This window comes from Parasteatoda tepidariorum, chromosome 5 (genome assembly GCF_043381705.1).
Source record: "Parasteatoda tepidariorum isolate YZ-2023 chromosome 5, CAS_Ptep_4.0, whole genome shotgun sequence".
NCBI lineage: Eukaryota > Metazoa > Arthropoda > Arachnida > Araneae > Theridiidae > Parasteatoda > Parasteatoda tepidariorum.
The window spans coordinates 25937750-25962185 of NC_092208.1; the positions used below are offsets into that span (position 1 = coordinate 25937750).

At 30.8% G+C, this 24436-nt stretch overlaps 2 protein-coding genes across 3 annotated transcripts; both read right to left on the reverse strand.

The window, feature by feature from the left end:
• Positions 1–5160: 5160 nt before the first annotated feature.
• LOC107449207 (uncharacterized) lies at positions 5161–10974 on the reverse strand. 2 transcript variants are annotated; one of them, XM_071181210.1, is made up of 2 exons: positions 9157–10974; positions 5161–5681 (listed from the first exon to the last, which is right to left on the reverse strand). In XM_071181210.1, the coding sequence occupies exons 1-2, from the start codon at positions 10595–10597 to the stop codon at positions 5629–5631; spliced, it is 1494 nt and encodes a 497-aa protein (XP_071037311.1). In that variant the 5' UTR covers positions 10598–10974; the 3' UTR covers positions 5161–5628. The 2 variants fall into 2 exon arrangements, with proteins under 2 accessions (XP_071037311.1, XP_015920169.2); XM_016064683.4 differs by having other exon boundaries at positions 5161–5731; positions 9157–10968.
• Positions 10975–13038: 2064 nt separating this feature from the next.
• Positions 13039–24083, reverse strand: LOC107449569 (uncharacterized). Its single transcript, XM_016065124.3, has 2 exons — positions 22559–24083; positions 13039–13339 (listed from the first exon to the last, which is right to left on the reverse strand). Exon 1 carries the CDS (start codon positions 24024–24026, stop codon positions 22566–22568), a length of 1461 nt encoding a protein of 486 aa, XP_015920610.1. The 5' UTR covers positions 24027–24083; the 3' UTR covers positions 13039–13339; positions 22559–22565.
• Positions 24084–24436: the final 353 nt, after the last annotated feature.

The window sequence follows — 24436 nt, forward strand, 5'->3', positions numbered from 1 at the left end:
GGCATGCTAATTTGTAAATGTGTTCCATTCGAAACGGAAAATATACAATAAAAATATATATATCTCGGGGGATCTTCTTTCAAAAAATTTAGATAGCTCTCCCATTCTTTAGAAAGGGCTTCAGAAGGAAATTTCCAATTTGAGCAATTTTTTGAAGAAAAATAATGCTTCTCTCTCCCAGAAAATTTTTCTGACCTGCGTTTATCAAGTAGGGCCAAAGTGCAATCAACAATGCATGGTTCATTATTAGCTGTTTCTGCAAACACCCTTGTAAATGTAATTTTAAATTTCCTTTTTTTTCGCTTATTGAAATTTCAAAATTATTATTTGCTCCTAAAGTTAATAAATGTTTCCTCGTTTCCCCTCTAGGTACAGACATTTCAAAAGTATTCCGATTGACACCAATCATCGTGTACAAAAAATCTTCATTTGGTACTATTTCAGTAGAATTGTGTCCATGAAATTTACAACAGATTGTAAGAGTATCTTCTGCACTATCCTCTGCATCTTGGACATAATCTGAGATGGACAGAAAATTGGGAAATTTTAACCTCGGGAAATTATCTGTGAAATTTGTATTCCACTTATGATTTTTCAATATCTTTCCACTGGCTCCAAATGCTTCAATTTCACCTTGAAGATAATCAATTGGGCCAATCGTAGTCAACCCTAAAGTGCATGAAATAAATTCAGAATATTCTTCACTCGCTCCTCTTGGGTAAAGTTTTAATCCTGCATGTGTTCCAAAATTTTTATTATGAAATAATGGACTCGATAATTCCATGCCATTATTATGGTGGCAAAAAGAAAAATTTTCGATTTTCCACGTAAAATTATATTTACTTTTGTACATGATTTTTTATGGAAAAAATCAAACTTGAAGCAATGCCGCAAATATACATTTACTGAATGGCCAATAAATTTGATATTAGATAGATTCTTTATCAACATTTATCTACAGAATAACTCGCAATTTTCTATTCTTTTCGTCTGCGAGATAGCTAAATGCGTCAATATTGTTTACCTCAAATAATTTTTTAATGAAAAATGGTCGTTATCTTTTCCGAGAATAAAACTGCATAAGAATGTTATCGGGTATCTATTACAAATTGAAATAGACGTTTCTACAAAGGCACACCTAAGTCTTTTGATTGATTTAAATTATCATCTTAATTTCGTTTTTTTTTAAATTTGGAATAATAAATTTTTAAAAACCTTATAAATTAAAAACAAAATTCGAACTCTAAATTCCTCCTTTCTATTTGTCTTTAATGATATGATAGATTTTAAAGATAGACTTCAATGATAGATTTTAATTTTCAATCTTCTGTAACATAAATTTTTGTCGTTAAATTACATAAATATTCTGAGCGCATATTTATCTCGGCATATATGTATTCAATAGAAGGAAAATGAAAAATTATTTCCTTATATGAAACTGTTATAAATCTTTTCTTGAAAAATGGGCTTAATTGCAAATGAAAAATGCATTATAAAATTATATTGCTAGTATATATCATTTATAAATTTTTAAACCTTTATTGAAATCTGTAGTGTATCTATCACAACAAAAATACAATTCCAATTCCTTAGTATATAAAACATGTTAACCCGATTCTATGTTGGAGCAACTTTTCGTAGATGGAGGCTGACAAGGTCAATAAATATCTTTCCACAAAATCATTATTTAAAATTCAAATAGTAAAGTCTTAACTAAAATCTTTTTTTTTCTTACTTTAAAAAATATTTTACAAATCGTATATAAAATTTGTGTTGCGTCCATATGTCCGTAAAAATTATTCCGTATGACCATGACATCAAGACCGATTATTTCAATTTTAAAAAGTCATAATTGAATAGTATTAGTAGTTTAAATAGATACAGTAGTAATGGTAGTTTGCAGTTGTGGCAATAAATAGTCACATTTTAAAGCATAACATGAATTTCAGTAAGCTCTAATTACTTTGAAATTATGCATTGCTAGAATTTTGATTCTGAAATTACGGTAAAAAAACAGGCAGTATTCTGTTTACCCAATTAACTGTAAAGTTAATGGTAAAGAACTTCTTTTGCTTTACAGCTTTGAAAACGTTTACAACACGTATGATTATAAAAACTATCAATACTAAAGGATATGTTTTTAACCACTTACAACTAGCATAGTTTCAAAACTATAAAAAGATATTTAACTTTAAGCTGAATTATTTGCTAGGTAATGAGAATTAGAGTTAGGTTGTGGTTGAAATATGTTTTAACAAATGAAGCAAGGAATATAGTTTAAATTGTTTATCTGGTTGTTTTACCTCTCATAAGAGACGAGAAATATTAGATTGTTTGTGCTAAGCAGCTTTAAGGTGTTCGCATCGACAAGTAAATGATATTATCGTATTCGAATAGTACAGTGTCACAGTAAAAAATTGTGCTGTGCAAGACACTGGAAACTCTTCATGTGTTGAACGGAATGAAGGGAATATTAAGGAGATATCGGTGGGGCTCGAACCTCCGTTCTGTCGGTCATTTGACTTGTAGATTAACCCTCCGGGTTGTAATATGAACCTAGAAGCAAGGAACTAAGTGGCTTGATTATCTGAGTCTAGATAATGCGATAAAATTCTGATTGTTCAAACGTATCAGTTGAAACCAGTTAATCAATCGTTTTTCTCATAGTTAACAGTTTCAATACCATCTTATTTATGATAATTTCGGTGTTTTGTTTGAATATAGTAAGACAGCATTTAAATGAATTGGTATTCAATAATTTTTTCTAAGAAGCTTCCAACAGTGTGGTTTTTAAATAAACTGATACAGACTCTTAACTAAAAGAAGTGAAGAAAGGGTATTCAAAATAGTTATGTGGTTTAAGTACTCGGTTTAAATTGTAACTAAAAACAATGGTTTTGTGAAAATTGGCTCCAAAACATGAAAGACCCGGTGGAGGAAAATCTTGTTAATCACCCACAGACAGACAGACAGGCAGGCGGAGAGAGAGGGGGAGGGGAGAGAATGATGCATGTCAGAAACGATGCAACTCAAACACTGTTTATTTAAAAACAGTTATAGGGTCAGTTACAGGATACTAAGTTAAAGAATACGAACAATTAAAAGATACTATAAACTGTATAATTGCAAAAAAAGATGATGTAATAATGTACGAGTTTTATGTACAAATGTTATAATAAACTTTATAAAAACCAAAAAGAATAGAATACTTGAGATACATCTATAAAATTTTTGGGCAAAAAATGCCAATGCCATTTTTTTAAATTCAATACCAAGCTCTATTACAATTGAGAAAGGAAGAGTAAGATAAAGATGAGGGAGGCTGAAGTCCAGCCAAAGTGCTTATAAAAATCACAGAATTGGGAAACTACAGTGTAAAAAATTATGGTAAAACGATAATCACAAAATATATTTTCACTGGAGCATGTTACGGGACAAAAAATCTGATACACTGTAATACAGTAATACTTACAGTAAAATCACTGAACCATTCTAATTAAATAGGTATTACTGTAGAAATTACAGTATAATGTTTTACGGTAGAAAGATATATAAATTAACTCCACTGAGCTACTTCTAACATCGATTCTACGATACTTTTTAATTTAAAGGAAAATATTACGTGGCATTTTTTAAACAAATTGGACCGCAAATTTGATTCTACAAATCATCGTCCTAATGTCATGAAATTTCAAAAATGAATGTTTCCTTTTGCTAGGGTGAAATTTACCCCTTTCGGCTATTTAAAGTATTTCTATGATTGCTTATTTTAATTTTCTTTCTCTAAACACACCGAGTTTCCTTAGAAAGAAGAATAACTAGCTTCGTTTCACTGTATAAAGTACGCATTCTAAAAATATCGTCGATATCAACTTCATAATATAGTTTTGAAAACGCTTCATTTAACCAAACGTCACTGAGTTAAAATCCATTAAAGGGCTTGATGCAATAGCAAACAAATAAATAAATAAACCAAGATTCAGAAATTATTGGTGAGAGTCGAATGAGATATAGGACGTCAATAATTTTATATAGAGTCGTGGTAGCTCAGGGGATAGAAGCAACTCCTCCTAAAATAAAGAAGACCTCAGCATGGATCAAATTATTCCAACGTAATGAGCATAAACTGCGCAGTAGAGGAAAAATAAGAAATGTGTCAATACATTCAGGCTTCTAAGCTGCGTTGTGGGGGAAACTACGAAATATGTCATCACATTCGGACTATTAAAGGATCAAATGTTTTGTTTATAATATCCTTCTTTATGATAACCTGATGCCTTCATTCTTCTAGGAGAAATTGATAGAGCACTAGCCTCCCAATAAGGTAACCCATGTTCGAATCCCAAAGATAGCTGATCGATACAAAGTCCACACCCGGTTACAATGACCACAGTGCTGACGTTAAATGTATCCTCAGTAGTAGACGAATCATGAGTTAGAGTCTCCTTGCCGTCAAGCTAACAATGGGAAGTCTTTGGAGATTTTCCTCTCCATGTGAGCAAATGTATATAGTTTCATCAATAAATCCTCCAAATTACAGGAGTTTCCTCGTCTGCTGGAATAGGTTCAAAATTACAAGGCAAGGAGTTGAACATGGTAGTGGTAAACTCAAATATCGGGTCAGCTGTTCAATGACGTTATAAAATTAAATAAAATTACTTACGATAAATTTCACTCTGCCGAAAACTTGCACTACCCAAAGTAACTATATATCTCACAAACAAAACGACCACTGAAATTAAATCAAACCATAAACTTATTTCGTTTTTGCATCGGACCCCTTAATTACTCAGTCCATACCAAAATTCTTCATGCAATAAATTATTAGCTTTACTGTGAATATATCTGATTCGATGCACCTTTCTATTTAATTAGGGAAATAAAAAAAAACTAAATTATATCACTTCATGAAAAAGAAAGCTTTTTAATTGTTTAAAATTCCACGCAAAAATGTCCTCTAATAAAGTCAGCACATATTCTTAAAGTTTTCATTTTCATTCAATTGGTGTTTATCAAATATTTCACGTTTTAGTGAAACGAAAAATCATTTACATAAAGGTTACACTATCACATATTGTTATTAATAAGTTATATCCAGACTTTAGAAGCACACCTAAGTGAGGTGGGGAAAAAAGTAATAAAAACACAATGAAAATAAGATCAGATTGCCATATCGTGTTTATTTTCTTCATTTTTTTAAGCAATTAAGGTTGAAGTATGAAGTGGAAATTGAATTCGGCGTTCCAAGTAAATGTTCTTGCCGACCGGCTTGTGTAGGGGTTAGGGAACTGCCCTTGCATCAGAAAGGTTCAGGTTTCGAGTCCCAGGCAAGGCATAGATGTTCTTTCCTTCTCTGAACTATCTGTCCTTACTGTGGGAGCTACGTTGGCCCACCTAATATGGTGCCGATGAAAGAGTGGCCAGCAAATCTGCCCTTCAGATGCCTGTATGACGTAAGTCATTCTTCAGGTGGGCATTGGGGGAAAAAATGTAAATGTTCTTTTCAGCTTGGCACTATTGTTTTGCAAATTTACAGAACCACAGTTTTACAGGATTTTAGCTGTTCTGGAAATATTGGTCAAGGTTGCTAGACTGTTATGTGAGTTCCAGTATTACTGTTCTATTATTTTACACTTTCCATGAATATCGTGACAAAGCTTCAAGGTTCCTTTGAGTAACATCTAAAGGAATTAAGGTATCCATAAAACAGAGTTCAAAATTTAACTAATACCTGTAAAGAAAAAAAAATGTTAGAGCACAAAATTAAAAACGAAACACCCTAAAACCTTCTCATCTAGTGATCAAGATTTTCAGAAATAAAAGCTGTTGAACTCGGGGGGGGATTGAATTTAAACATGAAAGTTAATTTGTACTGACGAAATACTTATTTAAAAATGTGAAAATTTTTTATGTCTAAACATTATTCCCCAACAGACATAGCACGCCTCAAATTGTGAGGTGTGGCCACAATCTGAGAAATATAGGCACAATTGCTTGGTCAGAAGACTGGTCATTAGTTTGGAATCCATACACAGTATTTTACTTTTTGCCTAATAAACATATCCTTGTAGTTACTCTTAAAAAATTTCAAAGATGCACATATCAAAATTATAAGACTCGCTTATGAAGAGTTAGACCAATGCATTTTTAATGCAGCTTGAATTTCATGCATGTTTCTGTAATAATAATAATTTTTTTTAACAGCGTCTTTTTAGTCATTTAAATTTACGTATTTAAAAATTATGTACAAATCTATAAAATCATTAATATGTAACGTATTTTTGACGTCATGAACTCTGGAGTAGGTTCAACTTTTCTCTCTTCCTCTTAATATCAGATTCACTCAAATTCATTTACCTATTTAAAGCCAAATTTAAGTTGTAGACATTTATGTTTTGTGTCACTGTATTTGTCAATTGAAAGCAATGTAAGCTCAATAAAGTTTTTACCTATCAACAAACAAGTTCATAAAACTGACGGTTATTTTGCAATATACAAAAGTACAATATACAAAAGTTTTTTTTGTAGTGAATGAAGGTACTTCTTTCGAGTACCGAAATGATCACCTTTATTCACATTTCGAGACAACTTAATTTCAAATTTCCTGCCATTAGTTTTTTTGAACATGTGATGTTTTCGTATGAATGCCCTTATTATACATTTTTCGAAACCGTTTTTACCAATTTTATGGCAGATTCCATTTAACTGTTAAATATAATTATAGCAAAAATGTATTTTACAGTAAAATGAATTTTACGGATGATGTACTCAGGAAGCCAATACATTTTACCGTAATTTGATTCGTAATTGCTTATAATTTGCTCTTTATTTTTTAACAAATACATTACAACAAACCAAATGATGATATAAAGGAAATTTTCGCCGGCCGAGTAGTAGAACTGTTAGCAGTGACATCGTAGAAATAAAATATCGAAAAAATATTCTGGGACTTTGGGAACTCTAAAAAGCACGGTAATTTTCAACGTAGTGCTTTGGTAATGCATTTTAGTAAAATTACAAATAAAACACGGTTTTATTATAGCGCTGTTTGGTAGTAAATAAAATAAAGTAAGGAAATTTTATCAAAATAGTAGACAGATTTAGCAGTTTTCGTATTATTTGAGATGACGAAAAATTTTTCACTTGATAACGTCCATTTTATTTAGTAAACTCATGTTAACTTTCTTTCGGCCGGTTAATTTTTTTTTCTATGAAAGCTAGCAGCTAACGGCTACAAACTTTAAAAACTATCGAAATTACCCATTAAGTAATGTACCAAACCAGTAACCTGAACTAAAATACTGACCTAAATGTTACGTAGCATGCTGTCATCATTAAAGGGATTCAGCGATTTCGACACCCACCACAACCAGGTGGCAACTATATATGTAAATTTATATATTTGCATTCATTTATTTATTTTCATTTAATTTCATTTATTTATATATAATTATTTGTTTCGTATATTTATATTCATTTATTTAAATTTTTTTATTTATATTGATTTACTTATTGTAACACATACATATTCGGGCTGTCAAAGAATAACTAACACAAGATGGAGAAGCGAATCAAAAATCTAGGGATACTGTAAGATTCGAATCAGTTACCTCTCTGCTAAGACAGTTGCATAGTTGTAATGTTCTTCTCTAATTTGTACTTCTCTAACTTTCAGCATAACAAAACTTGTACTAAATCGTACTTTAAATTGAACTCATTAGTCATCATATATATGTGTGACAATAAATAAAGAATAAATAACTGGAATATTGATTTCATTAGAATATTTGTTTTACAGGAGTCTCTGTGGCCGAACATAAAACGTCTGCGTGAAATGAAGGTAGCGAGTTTGAAACCCTGAATGTATGACAATTAATAAATAAATTTGGTTTCAATACATATTCAGGCTAGTGAGGTTAATGCAAAAAATGGACTCGTCTCCTGTTAAATTGAAAAACTGATAAAACAAAAATAAAAAAAAGCACAAATATATTGAACCCACTACATTTGCGCCTAAATCGTTTGGTGGAAGGACATCCTCCTCAGCATCAAAGCCCCAATAATCTATGATTGCTGTACTATCAATATATTCAAGGACCCTTTCTGGCCTTGTGGTGTTACTGTTCTGATAATGACTTTTGGTGCATGAATGTAGTAAGATCGAATACCGCTGTAACACTGGATGTATATTCTTGTTGCGTTAACTTGTGCTATCTGCATCTCAGATTAAAAAGAGTTTAAAATCCCTTCATTGTATTTACAAAAAATAAATGAATTCTATTTCCCCATAACAGATACATAAACAGTCAGTATAATTTTATTTATTCGCGTTAAGTATCTTTACAGCACTTGAAAGAGTCAGTTATGTCCACTTTTCCTCTATTAATAAATAATTTATTAATAATCTCTATAAATACACAATTAAAAACCTTCTAACTCTTATGAACCAGTTAACTGAAATACCATTTCAAATAAACCATTGTAAAGTTCAGTACTACTTTAATTGTAAAAGACATAAGATAAACTTAAAATTATCAGACAAATCATAAAAGGAATAGTACTTTTGAAGAACGTTTTGGTAATCTTATTGTGATACGTTAGAGCAAGATATAAAAACTTTTTTTTCGGTCAAATTTACTTCTCTTGTTTTGCATTTTTGCTAAACGCGCTGTAACAATAACTATATTTCTGAAAATCAAAATTGAAAACCATTACCACAACGAAAGGAAAAATTATAAATGGTTTAAATACAACTGGATTGTTTAACAAGTGTATATTTTGATTTAATTACCAGAATTATAGCTTTTTTACACCAGTTATTTATTTACCATACAAGTGTAATTGTCTTGCCAGAATTATTTTCTCTGTATATTCCGTACACAATATTGCAGATTCCATGTCGTTTGCCCTTCAAAATCTACATTTAATTTAACTTAATTTAGCATGATTTTAGAATCAAAATATGTCACCAATTAACAAAAATGCAATAGCACTTGTAAAATAACTAAATAATATGATTTTCTAAAAACAAGGTTTACTTACTGGAAAAGTTTTGACAACCCTTAAGGTTATATTCTTATCAGATAGATTTGTATTAATGTTCAATGAAAACATTATAAGTAAAGATAGCTTATATATCTTTCCTTAAATACTTACCGCACATATTAGCTTTTCGTGAAGATGCATTTAAGTATAATTGAAAGGAAATTGCTCTCGCCAATTCCTTATTGTTTTTCTTCCATGTTTCCCATTTTGGTGATTGCAAAACATTCCCTGGTATTCCAATTATAAAGTCTACAGACGCTGATTTCAAATATTCGTAATTGACTGCATTAGCCAAAGACAATATATCACACACGTTTTCAATGGACATTTCAGTTTTTAAAAACATACAACACTTTTCTTTTAACGACAGAACTTGATATTTTTCAGCCACCATCAACAGATTCATTGCGACTTCATAATCCATTTCATCCACTGTATCCGTGTACAAGAACTGCAAAAATAAATTCAAAATATGAATATCGGTATCAACAAAGTCAACAATGCCCATCTGCGTTTCAGTCATACCATGGTCAAACATGACAGCAAAAACTGGAGAACGGGCTGCCAGAACATTTTTATGGGCTTCGATAACTTGGTTATCCACTCGCAATTTCACATCGCAAAATTTTTTGTTATAAAATAAGGCTCGTAGATCATCCTTTATGGAAGGAATTTTGGTTCGAAAGGATTTGTTATTTGGAATAAAGTGTGTATAAATTCCGTTAGAATAGGAGAATTCAGCTGTCAAATAAACAGTTTTTATCATGGAGTGTTGGTATTCTACAGCGTTTCGCTTCAGTTCATTTAAAAATATGGCTAAAGGTATTGTTATTGTGCATTCTTTTTCCTCAAAGAAATGTCTGTATGTTTCTGAGCAGGTTTCATAGTTCTTCATATTCAGCATAGTTATTTTGCATGTAACCACAAACCAATAAAATCGATTGCGTGGTTTCCACATCGATACAATGAGGTTATTATGCTTTGAAGCAATGGAGAACTTAAAATATTTGTTTTTAAAGTATTCTGAATGAGTGCGGAACACCATTCTTCCTTCACTATACCTAGAGTGACATTTAATTAACTGTCGATCAACACCAATTTTAGTATGAGCAATGCGTTCATCAAAAACATCTGCAGTAGGATTTTTACCATGCACCTTACAACAAATAGTCAGACTATCTTCAGTGCTATTGCGAGCATCTTGGGTAACGGCCATGGCAGGAAGGAATGTTGCACTTCCCCATTTATGTTCTTTATTGCTCGATTTATTATCACACAATTTTAATGTCTTTAAGACCTCACCAGTAGGTCCAAGTATTTTAATCTCAACATCAAAAGCAGGAAAACTATCCCATCCCCGTATATATAGAAAGCAGGAAATGAAATTTGTTGTTTCTTCAGTTTTTCCTCTTGGATATAAACGAAGTCCCCATGTACGATCCGTCAAACTTGGAATATTGTAGTCAGGGCTGTTGAAGTATTGATCAGTTTTCTCATTACAAAAAGAAAAATCTTCGATTTTCCATACGATTGAAAATTCCGTTTTATACATGATGACTTGATTGAAAAGTTATAAATGGCGGTAGTGTTGAAACAGTAGTAAAATTAATTGATTTTAAAAGCACTCACAAGAAAATTTTCACATCTACTTCTGCATTAATACCTAATATCAGGCTAAAGACTAGCATTAAAGAAACCCTGGTTTCTGCTCCATTGCATATTTACATTATCCGAATCGAAACTTCATCACGAGTTATATCTCTCACATCACTTCCGTATTTTATCTTACAATATCGTATCTTCCATTTTTATTTATCACACAATAGTTTTTTTTTGTCTGTTGATAAGTGGTGATGTATTACGGTGTACTAATGAAATCACGATTCGTACATGTTTTCGTGAAAAAAGAGAATATTTTAACACAATAAATCAGCTTAGTGGATGAAGTTCCTTTGTGGCACTAATAAAAAAAGTTAAATTTTTTGGGAGGCATCGTTCAAACTTATCCAACAGTGCAACAGTTATTTATTTTGTTGGTTAGTTAGATTTTGTAGATTAAAGTGAATGAAAGTATTAAACCCATTAAGCGCCAAGTCTCCCATTTTGGGAACCTTTGTTTAAGAATTTTTTTCTCGCTGAGTAATTCACATGCATATTTTTTATATTTTTTTATCGACTGTTGAAAGTTTTTAGTTTTATTAGAAATTTTCACAGAAGGTTCGAAATGTAAATTGTTTGTTTAGAAATTGCCTAAATGTAATCAAAATCGCTTTTTTTACTTCAAATGAAAATAATTTCAGAAAAAAAATAATTTTTCAAGTCGAGAAATTTAAAAATATTGAATATACAAAACAATTGTTCTGTCATCATATAGTCGCCAACAAAATTTTAAAAAATTGATTTAGACCGATTTTACAGTTGTTTATTTAAAGAGGTCCCAAAATGGGAGACTTGGCATTCTGTGACTAACACCATCCTCAACACATTTACATAAAGGCAAATATTTATGGATTCTTTTTCGTCATACTTAGTACCCTCTCTTTTGTTGTTGAAGGTCAAATATTATCAGTGCAGGTGTTGAATTGCTCATTGTGACCCCTCCCATTATCCATTCTGTCACATAGAATGTTTCAAACTGTAAGATAAAAAAAAAAAATAAAAAATAAAAAATTCTCAGTATTTTGATCTAATCGTTCGGTGAGTGTGATTCTTTTTTTCTAAGTAACTTTTTAAAAGTGGCTCGCAGGTTTTTAACTGTGCAGCAAGCATTGATTATATGGAAACATTAGATACTGATAAATTCTCAGGTCATAAATGTAGCTTTGCGTGCTTGTAGTATAATGTCTGCGTTACAACAAAGAGTGTTAGCGTTGTAAAATGGAAAGACAATAAAATTGTATTCCTGGCATCAAATTTTGAGGGAATTGAACCAATAGGACGTGTTAAACGTTGGTGCCAAAAGTCCAGGAAGAAAACTGATTTACCTCAACCTGGAATAGTTGCCTCATATAATCAGAACATGGGTGGTGTTGATATTCTTGACCGATTTCAGTTCTTACAGACCAAAAATAAATTGTAAAATGTGGTGGTGGCCCTTTTTTTACCAACATTCTTAACACAGCTGTAGTAACAGCATGGAGGATTCATCGTGAGGTTAATGTACAGATGTCAAAATTAACATTTCTTCGCGATGTAGTCATGGGACGGACCGGAGACTTTGCCTAATGGACTTGGACCACATGGGCAAGTAAATACCAACATTCGATTTGATGGAGTTAATCACTTAATTACACAGGCTGGTAAGCAGTCAAAATATAAGTTGAGCAAAAAGAACACTCCTTTGTGCTGTGAAAAATGTAAAGTAATGCTTCACAAAAAGTGTACGATTTTGTTTCCTACAAAAAATATTTATGAACTATTTTGCTTCTTCGCTCAAGCATGTTTATTTCAAATTTAACTTTATTGATCCCATTAAAATAAATTTGGTGATTTTTATCAAAATATGTACAAGTAATGAAACTAAACGTTTAACTTGTAGCGTAGTGTGTAAGTGAGCTATGTTAGTCCCATTAAACGCCAAGTCTCCCATTTTGGAACCCTATTATATCTTTTAACCAATTAAATTTTTTTTAAAAATTTAAAGCTCATATGATTAGAAATGTCTATTACACCTTAAAACATACCAAAATTAAAATTTTTTATCAACGGTTTATATGGGGGCGTTTAATGGGCTTTAAGTAACAGCTTTTGTCTGTTTTCGGAGTGGAAGTAGGCTACAAATGTATTTGGCAACGAACAGTTGACTGTTGCAGTCAACTGTTCGTTGCCAAAGAACCTTTGCCTTTAGGCAGAATACTACAACGTCAAAACAGCAAATGCAGATGCGCATATTATGGTTTTTATATGGTTATTATGGTTTTGAGCATATTATGGCATTTAAAAGCATATTATGGTTTTATAAATTTTTATAATTGGAAAATTGAAGACAATCAATAAAGACAAAACATTTTCTTTATTTCCCATGTATATAATGTGAACAGGTGCACGATAAATCTCTCGTGGTCACGAAATCTTCCGAGTTCTCATAATCCCATAACAACTCAATACCTCTGGGATAACTGGATGGAAGATTGATTGTGCTCTGGTTCAGATCAAAACTTGGAATCTGCGGATGGATGGATGGTGTGTGAATGAGTCCTCCCTGTAGAAAGCGCTGCGAGGTATGTGTGTGGCAGAAGTCAAATTATTGGCCATATATGGTGTCAGTGGAAAACAAGCAGTGCACCCCTCTTTTCTAAAAATAGCATTGAAATAAAAAAAATATAGCCTAAAAATTTATAAATATAGTCTAAAAATAGCCTAAAAATTCCCTTTAGCATCTTCATCCTTTAAGATGCCTATTCATCACGCATCCCGGGATTTTCTTATCTCAAAAGTTTAAATTTCTTGCCCTTACTTACGTTATTAGACAAACGAATCACATTACAAACCACTAATAAATCGAAAAAAAGTACTAATAAGTTTTTTTTTAATTGATTTCGTTTTTTATTCCTCAATATTATAAACTAAATAATAAAACGTGATTTATTTCTTTCTGCTTTAAGGCACACTTTTTGCTGCATTTACAAAAAAACTCCCTGGCTATAAAACATTAAACACCTCGATATATTAGCCCAAAAATAATTAAATCTTCCACTGAACCTACTTTAAACTTAGAAACAAATATTTTTTAATAATTAAAAAATTTCTAATGATTAAAAGATTCTAATGAACTTATCTTGCAAAACATTTAGTATATCTTATGTTTTTTTTCTTTAAGACACAATTTTTTTGGGGAATTTACTTCCTGCTTACTTCATTTACCAATCCTACATCTGCTGCACTCTTTTTCAAGTGTTTTTTTGTTGATATTGTTAAAATATTTCAGCTAATTTAAAAAGTATTCAACTAAAGGACATCGAAAAGACTTATTGAATTAACACACATTGGGGATTCGCACATTCAGCTCCCGATTATTTTGGGACCAAAATTTAAACCTAATCAATTTTTCTCCGTCACCATTGAAATTTCATCCTAAATTTTGGTTTTTAATTTCCCATCTAATATCTGGTCACTTAAAAAATTCATTAAATATTTCTGCATAAAGAGATTAATAAATAGTTTTGCGAAATGTAATGTTAATAAGGGACACTCTTCTATTTTGAGTAGTTTCTTCGTATGCTTCTAAAAAAATCACAATGACCCCTAGCCGCGTATGATGACATTTCTATGCATGGATTCGAATGCAATTTTAATCCAGTCGATGTGCCCTAGCTCCCTTAAAAGTTTGGCGCAATATTTGAGTAACGTCTTGTTAGATATAACGTTTTTGAACTTCTACGCTTTGACAAAATAGACTGAAAATATCAAAATTATGTCTCTATATCACTTATTCATATAAATGCAACAAAATATTTGGTCACCAGTATAATCCATGATTTTTTTATGAACCATGTAAACATGTAACGTGGTAATCCAGAACAATACAGATAATATATAGGGCTATTAATATATAGGGCTCATTTTATTAAAGCCTTTTTGTTTTTTCCTCGCTTAAACATCAATATTCGACCCTTAAAGTATGTCAGTTTGACTAACATTTTAATAAGGTTTTTAAATGTGAATATTAAGGGTGGTCTTTGCAGAATACCTTGTATTTTATTCTTATGAGTTAAATTTTTACCAAGGATTTCGAAAATATTTACAGAGGAATGGGATTATGGAAGAAAATGCATCAGTGCAATACTTTTATTTCACAAAAAATTATGGTTTTATCGATCGAACGGTGAAGATTCAGGATTGTTTTCTAAATTGTGACTTGGTTTTTGAATTGAAAATTCAGTCTTATAACGATAATTTATTGTAAAAGCATTTTTAACCAAAACAAAAAAGAAGAAGTTTGCTCTAAGGATGTTTTTAAACATGCAATTTTATTAATCAAAAATTACAACATAGCAAAAAATATTACATTGCAAGACATCAATAATAATTTCTTTGAAAAACACTACAAATTCTTTTAAACACATTTTTTTTTGTTCATTTCTTTTTTCATTTCTATCACTATTTTACATTAAACATTGTCTATTCCGTTCAACTGATCCAACAATACAGTAGATTCCGAATATTTAGCGGTGAGTAAATTACCTATGGATCTGTTTGTTATTCATTTGATGTAACAGTATATTACTACTGCGACAGCAGGGATACTACTTCAAATCTCCTATAGAAGTTATTTCACTGCTTAATCGTTAGTTTAGTAGGAAATGTTCAGTTCAAAAAGATTCTATCTCCTTATAAAGAAAGAGATTAATTTTGGTGTAAATTTCAAGAATATGATAAATTATACCATGTTTCTGACATTTAGGGTAACAGTAAAATACACGATAGCTTTTACCCAGGAGCTTTGATAATAATTGTGGTAAAATTAACTGTAAAATATTGTTTTGTGAAATTTAATTACTTCATTACATCCTAAAACATGATATAATAACCATTTATTCTGTTAAATTAACTTTTAAGTTTGTATTTTCAAAATTACTAGTTGAATTGTGTTTATAAGAGCTATAATATATAAAACCAAAATTTTTGGTGAACCGTTACTAAATAAACAGAAAAATTTCAAAATGAATAGTTTTAATGCCATATATTTTAATTTTCTCTGTTAGAATTATGTATTTTGAAAGAATTCAAATATTTTATCGTGCGTAAAATAAAAAATCGGACCATCCTGAACAATTTTTGATCTAATGATCACTTACTTGGACTAAATCTAAATGGTTTGAGGGGTATGACCTCAAATATGATGATTAATTATTGCAGATGATATTTTAAGTTTCGAAATCACACACAAAATCGTAAAAAATCATACTATTATTTTACAGATTTGTCGTTCGGCATTCTGAGCCCAAGTCTGCAGGTTCGATCCCCGGCCCAGACACCGGATTTTCGGGATGCCGAAAATCCTCAGCGGCCATGTCGTATGATTATGCGGCATGTAAAAGATCCCTGGGGTGCCTTATTTGCTTTTGGCATTTCCGGCAAAATTGAATTCCCAGTGCACCTTAGCATCCAAATAGTGTCTCAGTGCTGCCATCTAGTGTGGCAGAAACTAGACGTTCAAATTAAAATGACCTGCGGTATCTCACCCATTCTGGTGGTCCTGAAAGAGTGGATACCACCTCTTAAAAACGCACTAGGTCTACTCATCGGCAAGACGAATTGTGAAGCTCCTTGGAAAAAAATTTTTTTTTGCAGATTTGTATTTCTGACTCCCAAAAAATATCCGCAATTTGGGAAATATGGTAGCAATAGTTTGTTCAGAAGAGTGGTCCAAAGTTTCGACCTTTCATTGCTAATTTTATTTTTTGCGTATTTTGCCATACCCCGAGAAATTTACCATCCGCCGGTCTAGTATTAAATCATTCGTTTTCGTTTAGTATTTTTTCCTTCCATATAGTAGGGGTTCTCCTGAAATTCTGGTTTTAAAAATTGTAGTCTTTCTTACCACACATTTGGTAAAAAATACAAAACTGAAAAATAAATTTCACTAAATAAAAGATTTTATGCCATGCTCTACGGTATCATGATAAAACTGCCAAATTTTATCACAATTACAAAATTTTACCATATTTATCAAATTTTATCACCCATGACGAAGTCATATTTTATAGTTAATTCTACAAAAGCTCTCCGATATAATTTACCGAGCTATTCGAGACCGATCCCATAAAGGCGAAAGCATAGTGAATACTTTTTTTTTACTCAGTGAATGAATATTCAATATATTTAATGTATTTAATTAATGATTATAGTACTGAAACAAATGATTTTCAATGCATGTTACGACCAACACATGCATTAGGTTCATGATGCAGAAGTGAAATTTTTTCTAATTTGCAAATTATTTTTCTTAGAAAAAGAGGAAAGTTTATCATAGAACTGCGAAAAATGTTAAATTAGCATAAACGCTGAGAAATTCGCACGAAGGCTGTTATGCATTAGTATATAAGGAAGTTAATTAGTATTTTATAAATACCCTCCTTTAACCCTCCTAACGTAATTTTCATTCTCTCTCCCTTAGGCTTCCATAAACTTTTTTATCACTTTCGAATATTACTATTACTTCTTTTAACTTGATTCATTTTGTAAATGAGAGTAAACAATATTTTTTTTTGTTTTCAGCAGATTTGATTAATCTTTATATATATATTTCGTCTGTTCGTGTGTATGTCACTGAACTCCTCCTAAACGGCTGGATTGATTTAAATGAAANCACCATACATGTCTGTTTGAAAATGCACTAACGATATCCTAGAGAATTAACTGTTGAGACTATCACTGGTTTTTTCACCATTAAATAAAATTATCTATTCAAATCATAATCACAAATCGCATTTACACACTTAAATACAAAATTTAAATTCAAACTGAAAGCGTTGCAACGCACGCAGGGTACAGCTAGTATTTTATAAATGTTAATATTTGATTACTAAGATTATATTTGCAAGCTTTTCATTATAGTATTCTGCAGTGACTTCCATAAATTATAATAGGTAAATTTGAGATTTGTTCAAAACATTTCGATTCACCGGAAGATATTTTAAAACTTGAGCATTTTCTTTAAAAAATATTTTTTAAATTTGACTGCAGCTAGCACTGTCCTGTAGCTTTTATTTTTGCCAGTGTCTACCAATTACAAACATCATGGATGCTAAAAGTCCTTTTCGTAGATTCATTAATCTTTGAACGATTGACAACGTAAAAAAACGAGAATTATTTAAGTTCTATTCATATGAATAAAGATATTCATATAATTTTTTCATGACAAGCTTGCATTCATGGATGCAATCGATTAAGTCTCTTATAGGTAGATTCTTAATCGTAATCTTTATCGCAATTCTTTAATAATTACTGATCATAAGATACAGGGTAATAAGGAAAAATGTGGACAAAAATAAAAGCAAAAAATTTTGATTTGAAACCAAAGTTTTGAAAATTTTATGTTCCAAGCATGCTTCTAAACATGTGAATGAATGTTGGTGTGTTATTGATTGTAGTTCACCAGCATTCTGCAATGCTTACTTAGCATATATACTACAAGGGGAAAAATGTAATTTTTGCCGACTCAAATGCCTTAATAGGCTGCTCTTTGCAAAATAAAAATTTTGTAGACCTTTGTCCTGAGGGAGAGAATCAGAGTCAGAGGAAGTGATTAATCAGCGAGAGAGAGCATCTTGAATTATATATTTGATAGCAAAAAAATTTTTAAATGCTGTTATATTTAAAGTGTTTAGTGGAAGAACCAGCTAAGTGACGCTTGCTTGTTTTCCCGGCGGACTTTTAATGTTTTTCATGAAATATATTTTTGTTTGAAAAGATAAAGTAAATATACATGTATATAGGATTATATTCATAGATTAAAATTTTATTAATCTTAATTTGTAACAAACTGGTATTAAATTTTATCTAGCCTTGTTAGTCCGAAACCGATCAAAAACGATTCAGAGGCAGCGTGAGCTCAACTTTCCGGGAGTAAAAGTTCCAACGGTATGTATCGCTTAAATGGGCAAGAATTTGGTAATTTTTAATTTAAATAAAATTATTCTTTGCAATTGCGTTGATTGTGGTCAAAAAGTTATGTCATTTCGTTACATCTAAAAGTGTTTCTGAAATTAAATAAAAGTTTTTTTTTATTGGTTTTAATATAAAAAGTATCTAGGTATAGTTGTTGAAGCACACATTTTAAATTTTTCCTTAAAAATAAAGCAATTACAAACAAAAACGACACATTTTAATTTATGACAAAGATTGGAAGACAATTTTAGGTTTTTCCTATCGTGGTAAGCTACGCGTTCATAATTAGATATGCGACTCTCATTTTTTCATAATTTAGGTAACTACTTCACTAATTTCCGCCGTTGAGCACCAATCCACTTAGTGAATGTGCACCTTTTTTTATATATGTTTTCAACTTTTTAATCTTGTATCTGGAAAGCAAGAAAACACCGGTTTAAAAAACAACGTCACCTTCAAGAATAATTCTTTTGCGTAAAACTAATTACCAATTGCGCAAAATGGCAGTAAGAATCACAAAAACCTCTCGCGGTTTGCCAGATCCCAATGGAGTTCTGATATGTTTCTATCAATGCATAATTTGAATCAGCATGGCAATCTCAGTTAACAAGGAGCAAAATATAGTTTAACTATCTCTTTGTTTCGTTCATATGTAGACTTATTCTTCATCTGATGAGCAAAGCCGATTTTAAGAAAAAGGTGCCATCAGATTTATTAAACATATGAGTCCTCTTATCATTTCGGATTTAACACTTAATATTTTTAAGGGAGCACTCACATCTTAAAGATTGTTGATGAGCCTCTTCTTATTTAAAATTTATAATTAATGATCTGAAAAATCGAAAAATTTTTGGCTAAATGTATTACTCATATTAGTTGATTGGTGCTGTTTGAATATGTTCTAAAATGCGTATCTCGATGCCTACTACGAGTACTGGGGAGTACAGACTTTCGAATGATATAAGTATCGGAGAAATTTGTTAATTATGTTAATTTTTGACCATTAAAGGTTGATCTCGAGCAATAGAGTTGAACCGAATTTCTCCGTTAATCATGCAATTTTCTGCATGATTTTGTAATGCTGACCATTACTAATTTATTGATTTTTTAGTTTTATTTCGAAAAGAAAAACATGTATTTAGCTAGTAACAATAATAGTAAACAAAAAGTTGCCTAAGCACATAATAAAACTTTTTTCAACTCGACTTGGCTTTGATAAAAATTTAAACTTTTCACTAGGGCAGTGTGTCGGAAACGCAAACTATTGCGAACTTGAAATTTTAAATTTTAAAATTTTAAATGTTGTTTCAATTTTTTTTTCTCCCGTGCCTTAGCGTTCGATGCCAAGCAAGAAATTTTCTAGGATTGTTTATTGACTATTTGTCACCGAATTCTATTCTATTTATTTTGAAGTATCTTTGAAATGAATAGATTTAGTAATAAAAAAAACTATGCTATATATTTAAATAAAGCTAAATTAAGAACTTTCCCAAAGAAATCCCAATTTCTTTAAAAATGTCATTTTGCCGGTTTTTTTTCACTAATTGTGTTTTCACTAATTTCACAAATTTTTCACAAATTAATAAGTCTTTTCAAGTGTAGTGCTAATTACACCCTTTGGAGTGAGAAATAAAACCCTTTTGGATATTAACTTGAAGTAATGTAATCTTTCAAACATTTTTTCGACTCCAAACTCAGATCAGTTTCACGCCACAGCTTCCACAGTCCAGAAATAATATGAGTTACGCGTTGAAAGACGATGCATGAACAAGAATTATTAAACATTGTATTAAATTCTAAATACTTGAGTAAAGATAATATTTGTAAGCACTTTTAAATAATTTTATTTTATTCTTTGTACCATTTATGTCTTTTATTCTTTTTACCATTTCCTCGCGAATTTTCCGAGATTTTCAATCTTTTTTTCCACACGACAAACTTTCAACCTTAATTATGATTGCTTGCGTATCTTATATTTATGCAAAAAAAATCATAATTGGTCGTAAATTTGATATTTTTAATCACAAGATATTTCAAATTCACGCCGACTGAATTTAAAACAAATATTGTGTGATTCAAATCCAGTACACCTACACTTTCATTTTAGGACGTCGAGAGAGCTATAATAAGTAACAGATAAGATACGATAAGAAACAATAAGTTGATTAAATTTAGCCTTGTCTAGCTATTTTTATGATTATAAATACAATTTTTTTACAGCTTTTATGGTTGGTAGATGTTAGCTTATAGCTTGCATAGGAATAAAAACAATTAACTCACAAAAAAAGCTAACCGCTTATAAAGGTTATCAAAATGAACATTTTTGCATATCTCAAATTATTAAGATTTTCAGTTTACAAAATGACTGAAAAAATTCTGGTTTACAGTGCATGAAAATAATAAGAATTTAAATTTGCTACAGCATACTCATATTAAGCAATGATGTTAAGAACAACAGAATTTTAAACTTGTCTTAACTTCGTTTTTAAATTATATTATATTTAATAAAAAAATGTATATTAAGGATATTATGAAAACCTTTGTAAGTAACAAAATATTCAGTCACTAGAAATATATTGTTTGTATTTTTCAGCTATAACTTACCTAATGTTCAGTTTTTTGTGGAAGATTGGCTTAACGTTAATTTTGCGAAAACAGCAGTAGCCAATTTCATATTGTTTTCCATCCATGGTATCCATTGTGGAGAAGATAAAATTGTTGCTGTCTTCGCTATTATATATTCAATGGAAGCTACTTTTAAAAATTCATGATTTACTGCATCAGCCAGAGACAATATTTCACATATNTTTATCGGATTTCGGTGGACAATGGGCAAAATATTTCGCTCCAGAAAAAATAAAATTGCATCTTGTTCTATTTTTGGCAAATCGCAAAGACGCATTTTCGTAGCACTAAAAAATGGTAACAAAAAGAACAAATCATTTTGGAATTCTTCTGATTTATAAAGCAGGTAAGCGTTAATTTTTATAAAATAATAAATTTTACTTTTAAGTAGTTTTTTTCTTGATGATAGTTTTCTATAGAATGGTTTTCTACGTCCGATTATGAATCAAAGAAGAAAAAAACATGAAAGTTGTTTATTTCAATATAAGGAATTTTTAGAATTGGTTTTTTTTTGTTTTGTATCGTAAGCATTCTTTGCTTTACATTTTTCAGTTTCTAAATAATGATTTTTATTAAAACTTAAAATTTTTTGATAAAATTACTTGTCAAAAGACTTTTTCTACAAAATTAAATTACATAAAATTATGAACCTTATGTATACTTTTTGCTTATTTTAATGTTTGAAGTAATATGATTCTTAAAGCTACGGAATGCAAAGTTTAAATAGGCCTTTCATGTTATATCATTAGTTTTAGTAAAACTATTTCTCAGTCATTAGGTTTTAAGTCTAATAAGAAGATACATATTTTTTTCTGTTTATTTCCAAATATTTTTCCGTTGTGTGTTGGATGTTCCTTCTCTAAAAAAAGAGATACCATCTTGTTTTCGGTTGTATAAGAAAGGATATCAAACATTTTTCTTTTTTAAATTTAATAAGCCACATTAAAGAAGGAACGTTACAATGCTACACGCTACATTAAAGACGTCTCCAGATTAACTGAATATAGAAATAACTTTCATATAGAAATAACAACGTTCATATAGAAATCGCAGGTATGCGTCTCATACAACAACGCCCCCTATAGTTCGTTGCGATCGCGAATTAAGCAATGATGTTAAGAACAACAGAATTTTAAACTTGTCTTAACTTCGTTTTTAAATTAGATTATATTTAATAAAAAAAAATGTATATTAAGGATATTATGAAAACCTTTGCAAGTAACAAAATATTCAGTCATTAGAAATATATTGTTTGTATTTTTCAGCTATAACTTACCTAATATTCAGTTTTTTGTGGAAGATTGGCTTAACGTTAATTTTGCGAATACAGCAGTAGCCAATTTCATATTGTTTTCCATCCATGGTATCCATTGTGGAGAAGATAAAATTGTTGCTGACTTCGCTATTATATATTCAATGGAAGCTAATTTTAAAAATTCATGATTAACTGCATCAGCCAGAGACAATATTTCACATACGTTCTCCTCTGACATATCATTTTTCAAAAACATCGCACATTTCTCTTTCAATGACAATACTTGGTATTTTTCTGCAGCCATCAGAAGTTTTGTAGATATTTCATAATCCATTTCATCTACACTATCGATGTATAAGAATTCCAGAAATGATTTCATAATGTGGGCATCAATATCAACGATGTCAACAATGCCACTGCGACTTTCTAACATGTCTTGGTGATCAAACATAACAGCAAACACCGGGGATCGTGCCACTAGAATATTTTTATGTGCCTCAAGAGTTTCGCCATCCACTCGCAATTTCACATCGCAGAGATGTTTGTTATGGAATAGATTTCGAAGGTCTTCCTGTAATGAAGGAGAAGCACTTGTTGTCGTGGAGGAATCGTCGAGAATAGATGATGATTTTGATTTAGGCATGTTAAAGTGTAAATATGTTCCATTCGAAACGGAAAATTCACAATAAAAACGTGCATAACTCTGGGTATTATCATCCAAAAAGTTTAGCCATTCTCTAGAAAGGGCTTCTGAAGGAAATTCCCAATTTGAGCAATTTTCTGAAGAAAAATAATGCTTTTCTCTCTCAGAATATAATTTTGAATTCCACACATCAATCAGTGTCAAAGTACAGTCCACAATGCATGGTTTATTATCAGCTGTTTCTGCAACCACCCTTATAAATCTAACTTTAATGATTTCGTTTTTTTCCGTGATATAAATTTCAAAATTATTATTCGATCCTAAAGTTAATAAGCGTTTCGTTGTTCCCCCTCTAGGTACGCACATTTCAACAGTATTCCGATTGACACCAATCTTCGTGTACACAAAATCTTCGTCTGTCACAATTTCAGTAGAATTGTGTGTATGAAATTTACAACAAATTGTAAGAGTATCTTCGGCACAATCCTCTGCATCTTGGACATTATCTTCGATAGCAAGGAAATCATAAAATTTTAATGCTGCGGAAAAAGGTGGGGTAAAAATTGTATTCCACTTTTTATTTTTCAATATCTTTCCACTGGCTCCAATTGCTTCAATTTCACCTTGAATGGAATCAAAGTAGTCAGCTGTAAGCAACGTTAAAGAGCATGAAATAAATTCAGAATATTCCTCACTCTTTCCTCTTGGGTAAAGTTGTAAATCGCCTACAATCTTTCCAATATTTTCATTTTCAAATAAGGGACGCGACAATCTCATGCCATTATTATGGTGGCAAAAAGAAAAATTTTCGATTTTCCACGTAAAATTATATTTACATTTGTACATGATTTTTTGTGGATGAAATAAGACTTAACGCGATGCAACAAGTATGCATTTACTGAATAGCCAATAAGTTTGATATTCGATACATTCTTTATCAACAGAATAACACGCAATTTCTTATCTTTATTCAATTTACTTCTACGAGATAGCAGAACTCGTCATTGTTGTTTACTTCAATGTTTTTAACAAAAAAAAAATGTCGTTATCTGTTGTGCGAATAAAAATCCATAAGAATGTTAAGGGGTATCGATTTCAAATTACAATCTACGTTTCCACGAAGGTACGCCTAAATCTTTTGATTGATAAAAATTTTCATATTAATTTAATTTTTTAAACTTGGAATAATAAATTTCATATAAATCTTATCAACTAAGAATAATGTTCAAACGCAAAAATTCCACCTTCAATTTTTC

Coding starts and splice junctions, on each gene's coding strand:
- LOC107449207 (XM_071181210.1), bottom strand. CDS start 10,597: ATGTATAAAACGGAATTTTCAATCGTATGGAAAATCGAAGATTTTTCT. Junction 5,682..9,156: donor ACGAAAAGCTAATATGTGCG/GTAAGTATTTAA, acceptor TAATTCCTTTAG/ATGTTACTCAAAGGAACCTT.
- LOC107449569 (XM_016065124.3), bottom strand. CDS start 24,026: ATGTACAAATGTAAATATAATTTTACGTGGAAAATCGAAAATTTTTCT.